Source organism: Terrapene carolina, unplaced genomic scaffold (genome assembly GCF_002925995.2).
Source record: "Terrapene carolina triunguis isolate 2854851 unplaced genomic scaffold, T_m_triunguis-2.0 Scaffold131, whole genome shotgun sequence".
In the NCBI taxonomy this organism is placed as follows: Eukaryota; Metazoa; Chordata; order Testudines; family Emydidae; genus Terrapene; species Terrapene triunguis.
Genome location: NW_020664482.1, coordinates 9940997 through 9948903, shown reverse-complemented (window position 1 = coordinate 9948903; position 7907 = coordinate 9940997). Strand labels below are relative to the sequence as shown.

General features: G+C 42.1%; 1 protein-coding gene across 1 annotated transcript in view; it reads left to right on the top strand.

Annotated features, from left to right (window-relative positions):
* LOC112110897 (protein CXorf40A) overlaps positions 1–7264 on the top strand; it is a 7787-nt gene extending 523 nt beyond the window's left edge. The window contains exons 2-3 of the mRNA XM_024206113.3: positions 1636–1930; positions 6893–7264. Coding sequence (XP_024061881.2) covers positions 1678–1930; positions 6893–7110 — 471 coding nt within the window. The 5' untranslated portion in view covers positions 1636–1677 and the 3' untranslated portion in view covers positions 7111–7264. The remainder of the gene's footprint in view (positions 1–1635; positions 1931–6892) is intronic.
* The last annotated feature ends 643 nt before the right edge of the window (positions 7265–7907 follow it).

Genomic DNA, 7907 nt, shown 5'->3' with positions numbered 1-7907 from the left:
GATGAGAGGGGGCAGCCCCAGTCTGAAGAGTGAGAGGGGCCCTGAGTCAGCACTTGGCTGGGTGTTGAACAGCCCCCATATGAATGGTGCAAGTGGCTCTCCTGTCTGAGACAACTTGAATGATTTTTTTAAATTATTATTATAAGTAATAGTTTTACTGGGCACTGTCAGGATAAATACTATGTATAAAATGAATTTGCTGTGCTAGCGAAAACACCTCATACTGTTGAGTGTACAGTATTGTTAAACATTTAATTCCCCTGGACGCTGTTTGTTTACTTCTTGCCAAAGGTGGACTTTTCTAGTTGTTCTAACATGTTGGCCTTCCTGCTCTCTAGCACAGTGCCCCAGCATTTGATTTGTAAACAAACAAGAGTAAATCCCAACAACATAGGGCTGGTCTATACTTAGCCGCTAGTTCGGCGGCTGGAAATCGAACTTCCTGGTTCGATTTATCGCGTCTGGTCTGGACGCGATAAATCGAACCAGGAAGTGCTCGCCGTCGACTGCGGTACTCCAGCTCAACGAGAGGAGTACCGCGGAGTCGACGGGGGAGCCTGCCTGCCGCGTGTGGACCGCGTCTGAACCGCGGTAAGTTCGAAGTAAGGTATGTCGACTTCAGCGACGTTATTCACGTAGCTGAAGTTGCGTACCTTACTTCGACTTGGGGGGTTAGTGTAGACCAGGCCATACTGTTCTCACTGTGTTTGAAAAAACAAACATAGTTAGATTTAGCGTATTTCCATCTTGTCTGTCACTCTGGGCAGGTCAAACCCTCTTCAAATATCTTTGTTGGCTTTCGCAGGCCCACCTCATTCGATTTTTAGTTTCCTACCCTTGCCTACAAGGCACAGGACAATTTAGCTCCTGCCTCTCAGCTCTCCTGTCTTCCAACTCCTCCCTCATTCTTCCAAACCTGCAAGACTAATGATTCGTTTTGTGTCCTGCTCCCACTCTTGTCCCCATGTCTTCTTGCATTTTGCTTCTTTCTTCCGAAACATTCTCCATGACATGGGCTGAAAACTAATGGGAAAAGTTTAATTTCTATTTGTAAATACTTGTAGCTAGTTTCTGATCTCAGTTACGGTGACAGAGTAACATCTGATTTAGTAAGGGTCTTGTGGGTAAAGCACTAGACTAGGACTTAGGAGGTCTGAGTTCAGTTCTTGGCTCTACCAAAAGCTTTCCCCCCCTGTAAAATGGGGATAATATTTCCTATCTCCCACCCTCTGTTTGACTTGTCTGTTTAAATTGTAACATTGTCCAGCAGGGACAGTCTCTCACTCTTGTGTTTGTTCAGTGCCCTGTTACAATGGGGCCCTGATCTTGGTTGGAGCTTCTAGCCACTACCATACAAATAATAATCGACACCAGTGTAACTGATCATAATCTAATTTTTGGAGTTTAAAGACAGATTAAATGTTTGAAAACTCACTCTTGCTTTCTAGAAATTCTAAGACATTCTGAAGGTACAGTGACTTGAATAATCAGAATATTTTGCAAAACTTCCCAAGACTGTTGTGCAGGCAGATGCATTAGTTTTCAGTGGCCACTGCTGTATAGATTTTCAAGTCCTGGACATCAGGGTGTTGTGCTAAACTAATTAATTTTTTTTCCCCTTCATAAACTAAACAGGATATGAGAGAAATATAAGGTAAAGAGTGACGCTCAAGAAAGATGATATTTGGATGTCTTTCCTTCCGGCAACCCTATGCTGGATTGGTTTTGAACAAAGTCAAAACAATAGAGACTCGTTGGCGTCCTTTGCTGGTAGACTATAAGAACTGCACTATTGCTATTCACATAGCTTTTAAGGACTGGGAAGATGAAACATGGAAAGAGATCCTTCTGAATAGACTTGGCATGACACCTACGCAAGTTCAAGAGCTACTAGATAAAGGGGAAAAATTTGGCAGAGGAGTTATTGCTGGTAAGCAATGTTGAACTTTTTTATTGCACACAGTCCTAAGCATGTTTTAAATTTGTAAACACAGTTTCTTAAGCACAAATTTTGTAACCTGTCTCTAGACAATTTTTTTATAACTTTGTAATTTTTTGTGAGGTACTGTGAAGTTCACAAAAACATTAAAAATAAAATACCAAATAAATACAAAAGGCTAGATTTTGCTGTCCTTTCCACTTGTGCAACCTTATTGATATCAGTGAGATTGAGTAGGTGGAAATGTGATCATATTTGGGCCGAAAGTTGTAAAGCAGTATATGAAATCTTAAAGAGTAGCTGAACTTAGAAAAGTGACTGTAAGGTGCCAATCCTGCCAAGACTTATGTACAAGTTTAACTTTAGGTTCTATGAGTAGTGGCACTGAAGTCAATGAGACAACTTTACACACACAAAGTAAAGCTCATGCATAGGTATCTGTAGGATTGGGGCTTAAATTTTCAAATGCCAGCACCCTCTCCCATCTCTCTCTCTCTTTCATGAGCACACAAAATTGCACGCACACATGCCTGTTACTGGGGGTATATCTATGCTAATTCATACTCCCTAAACTTTCTAATCTTTGTGTGAGCATGTTCAGTAGCCTAATATACATGCAAATATTAGAATTTTAAACCCACAAAATACCATTAGGGGCCAGTGAATTTTTTTGGATGCAAACTTGTGTGTGCACTAAGGTTTTGGAATAATTTAAGCAGATAGCAGTTGTTTGCACCCAAATTGTGTGTATGTGTGTGCATGCACACACAGTTTTTAATGTTGACAAGTGGAAAATTTACCCCTCATCATGAATATTTATGGATCCAATTTGTGTCATTTACAAGTAAAAACGTAATTCTTCAAACTGCTAGCAGTGCAAACTCCTAGTATTCTAAATATCCAGTTAAATTATTCTGCTTTCTTCATTATCACCAGGAATAATAATTTTGGAACTAAGAGTTATCTGACAAGTCTCACAATGCCAGAAACAGAATGGAGTTCAGCTTATTCTTTCATTGACTTCAGGTGCTAACAGAAGTAAACATTTTGATTCAGGGCCTGCAGAGACTACTTATTCTCTTGAGTAGTCCATTTATTTTAATAGGTCTATTTGTGTGAGTGAGGTTATTTACATGATTAAAAGTTTGCGGGATAGGGGCCTTAGGTTTCAATTCTGCAGTGTGTTGCACATTGTTACTTCTGGGCGAATTCATGTCCCCTACAGATTTCTTTGCTGCCCTGCAGAAAAATGACTTTCTGACAGGGAAGCAAAGGGAAGCTGCAAGAGCAGTCACGCACCAATCCCTAGCTGCGCAGGTACATGGTTTCAGGCACCCGGAGCAGCTGGCAGAGAGGTAAATCACTGCAGGGCTGGGGACACCCCAGCCAGTGGCTCCTGTCCTGAGCCAGGATCAGCCGTTAGTCCCAGCTGGGCTGGAGACAGGAGAGGACAGGACTTCCTCTTCCCCTGCAAGGAGTGGCTGGGGCTGTGTCAGACCCACACCCAGAAACCTCCTCCAGCTGCAAGAAGTTCAGCATCCTCCCCTGCTTCCTGCCCCCATTGCTCCTTAGCTGTGGGGTCACTGTACAGGGAGCTGCTCCCCCATCGGCCAATGGACCTCCCAGACACCCTTTTCATGCCTCACCCAGAACCCTCCTAGCCCTCCATACCTCAACCCCTGCATCTGGAACCCCCCTGCACCCAGGCCCCCCTGCCTCTGTACCCCCAACCCTGCACCCAGACCACTCCCCACAGAGCTCCCTGCACTCAAACCCCCACCCTGACAAGCCCCACTCCCTGCACCACCCTGAGCCCCCACATCCAGATCCCTATGCCACTGAGTCCCAACTAGCTGCACCCAGACACCCACCCCATCAAGCACCCCTCCGCTGAGCCCCAACCACTTGGAATCCCCTGCAGAGTCCCATTGCCCCTGCACCTGGAAACCCCCCCAAGATCCAGATGTGCATCCAGATCCCCATACCTAGATCCCTCCACATTGAGCCCCTCCACACTTGGTTGAGCCTGCCTGCCTGCCCCACAGCTGGTGCACCTGGCACAGGGTGGCAGGGCCGCAGGGTGTTTCTGAGGCAGGCCCAGGCCTTGTGTTGTGTCAGGGTTGGGTGCAGCCTCACCACTGAGTCTGTGTCTCGGGGGTGGGGAGGCTGCAGGGTGATCCCCACCTTCATACAGCTGGTGGCCTGTGCGCTCCACTCCCATGCTGGAGCCTCTGCATTTATTGACAAATAAAACTTGCAGAATTTTTAATTTTTTGGTGCAGAATGCCCTCAGGAATAGCACATTGGAAGTCCTCCATTAAGGTGAGCTGGGCTCCATGCTGGCTCATGGAGCTGCCCACATGGTTAGCGTTGTATGGTCAGGATCTTAGTTAGTAAAATAGGTAAGTATGACTTAACACAGTGGTTCTCAAAGCCGGTCCGCCACTTGTTCAGGGGAAAGCCCCTGGCGGGCCGGGCCGGTTTGTTTACCTGCCGTGTCCGCAGGTTCGGACGATCGCGGCTCCCACTGGCCGCGGTTCGCCGCTCCAGGCCAATGGGGGCTTCAGGAAGGGTGGCCAGCACATCCCTCGGCCCGTGCCGCTTCCTGCAGCCCCCATTGGCATGGAGCGGCGAACTGCGGCTAGTGGGAGCCCTGATTGGCCGAACCTGCGGATGCGGCAGTAAACAAACCGGCCCGGCCCACCAGGGGCTTTCCCTGAACAAGCGGCAGACCAGCTTTGAGAACCACTGACTTAACATATATGCACATTGTATTAAAATATTTCACTTTTACTTACTTTACCGATCGTAACTAGGCTTGGAAGGATTATTTTTTTATTGGTAAATGTCAGTATACATCAGTTTCACTGTAGACATATAAACTGACGCAAAAATATGTCAATCAATAATTTAAATTTACAGATAGGCAAAGTAAGAAAAAAGCTGCTTGAGAATTTATTAGAGTTTGATTTAAGAATATTTACTTCGTATATTTTGACGTGACAGTTTGTATTTTAATGGATATAAGGCTTTAACTTTTTGAATCTCAAAGTCTACTGTCTAAAGTCTGTTGGCTGATCTTTACCTCATAGTTTCCAGCAACTATGAACATTCAAATCTATAACAAGAATGCTCAAAAATAAACATATTATCCATTGAAATTATTAAAAAAACAAAAACACAGTTCTGATGAGCTTAATTATAAAACTGTTGTAACACTTGCTCTGAAGCAGTGGTGTCCAACCCACAATCTGGCCTGCTGATATGGTCAGCAGTGGTGTCCAGTTGTGGCCCTTGAAGGCTCTAAATTGTGGCCTTGAGGGTGACTGTTTAAAAAATAAATTTGTATTTGATTACAAGTTGAAAATGTTTTCCCTGAGTTGTGTCCTCTGACTTTTTGACAAACTAAAGGATTTGAATCTGGTCTGTGGGCACAGGGAGACTGTAGGGGGTACTGCCTCCTGAACCACCTCTACCAGCACTATTTCTCGGATTCTGCTGGATCACTCTACTGGATCTAGAGGAGAAAGTAGCTTTGCCTCCTCTGTTGCATGCTTCCCTCATGAGATGTGGGACTTGTAGCTAGAGAAAGATAGGACTCAGTTTGCTCTTCCTGAGTCAAGGAAAATGGAGTATTCAGTATGGCCCCTTGAGCTTTATTTTTAGACACTGCTGCTTTCAAGACTGTAAAAATTAGTAGGTTTGTGCCCAGCTTGTAATAATTTGAGAGGGTCTAAAATGGGCTAGATGCTAAATTTATGTTACTAAAAATGCTGATTGTACATGTATTTACTTGCATGTTGAGCTTCTGAGTCCTCTTGCTGTTATTATTTTACAGTGCTCCTATAGTTAAATGAAGTCATAGCATGCTTTTCATGTCATGTTAGTACATTATTTTGATGGCTGGCTCTTTCAATTGTGCAAATGGTTGAATACTCCAAATATTGTTTTTTATTGTTTGGGCAATGGAGAAGTTTATTACTGTGGTACAAAATTATGACAGAAGTGTTGTTTCTTTGCTTTAAATTATGTTGAAGTAGATGTATGTGTAGTTATGAAGTTTGTATCCATTTTTTGTTTTTAGCCTCATCTATATCAATTCTTTTGTCCGATCAACTCTTGCATTTTCATTTTAATGTTTTTATTTCCTTAGAAACCGTTTATCACATAAACCAAAATATTGTTCCATCTGTACAATACTGAAAATTGTTAGGTAGTACACCTCTACCTCGATATAACGCTGTCCTCGGTAGCCAAAAACGCTTACTGCGTTATAGGTGAAACCGCGTTATGTCGAACTTGCTTTGATCCACCGGAGTGCGCAGCCCCGCCCCCCCGGAGCACTGCTTTACCGCGTTATATCCGAATTAGTGTTATATCGGGTAGCGTTATATCGAGGTAGAGGTGTATGTAGATTTATAATCTCTGCCTAAATCACATGCTAAACTGTGAAAAGGAATGAAGATTTATTTGGCCTTTATTTCATAAAAATGTTTAATCACGGAAAGAGATGAAAGTTCCTGCTGTCTTGTACCCCTTTTACTTTCTTTTGTTGATATTTTAATAAAATAGGGGCAAATTCAGCCGTTATAAGTGGGCACAGTTCTGTTTTTTAAGAGGAGCTGTTCCTGGGCTGAATTTGGCTCCCAAGTTTTCAATAATACCTCAGTAGTTGCAGAACTTCTTTTTAACAGAATTACATTGCACTGAGTTATTAATCTTAGAGCTGCATGCTTCAGCTCATCTTTCTTTTCATCTTGAGTCACGTAGGCTGCCTTTTGCAGAGATTGACACTTGTTGTTTAAGGTGTGTATATTGGATGTAGAGACCTTCCTATAATATAAATTAGTTGTTTTTTTGTGTGGACTGGGAAGTTGTTGAGAATTTATTTTGGAAAACTTCTGTTGGGGAGGGGAACTAACCTGCCAAGTAACTTTTGCATTTATAATACAGGGCTAGTTGACATTGGAGAGACCTCACAGTATCCAGAAAATTTAAATCCTGAAAAGATTTTGGAGCTGGAAAATCAAGCTGTACTCACTAGCCTGGAGCAGAAATATTTGACTGTTGTTTCAAATCCAAGATGGCTACTGGAACCTATTCCTGCTAAAGGGGGCAAAGATGTATGGCAAGTGGATATCCCAAAGGAACTGATCCCTTTGGAACATTAAGTTATATTTGTGCCTACCTGAGTCTAAAGCTGTAGTGTCAGATGTCATTAGTTTAGCTTCATATATGTAGGTGATTTTTATTTTTTCCCCAAGCTGTCTTCTGGAATGTATTTGTGAATGTTTTTTATAGAAATAGATATGAGGCAAAAACTGATTTGAGTTTTTTCTTTGTTTTTTGTGACCCCGTAATAAGAAGATGAAATAATGAGAAAATGTATGGAATTATTTTTCTACCTACTAATGAAGAGACGTCATTGTAACGACCATTATTGATGTCTATATTGTTTTTTAAGTGTCTTGTATGTGTACACATGGACAATTGTAAATGTTTTTTTAATATATTGAGATGTACCTATTTTAAATGTTGAAACCTAAAAGGAGGTGTGGCTGCATCAGGCTGTGGGATGATAATGGAATGAAAAAGTGTTCAGTTATATTTGTTGTAAATAGAAACTCGGGCCCTGGTCCTAGAAAGATTTTATGCATGTGAATAGTCCCATTGACTCCTATATATATATTTTTTTTTAATTTCAGAAGAACTACTCATGTAAATAAAGTTAAGCATGTGTTTAAGTTTTAGGATTAAAGGAGGACTAATTTAAAATTCAGCATCAGTGTTTCAGAGTAGGATACAACTCTTGTTCTAGGACATAGGTCTTATTTTGAAATAAAACATGAATTTCTGCCCAGATGTTTGTAAGCATTTCATTTTCCCCTACATATGTAGGTAACAAAACACAAACATGCAGGATAATTTAGTTCAAATGATGGATTCAGTCTGCCTATTCTCCTTCACC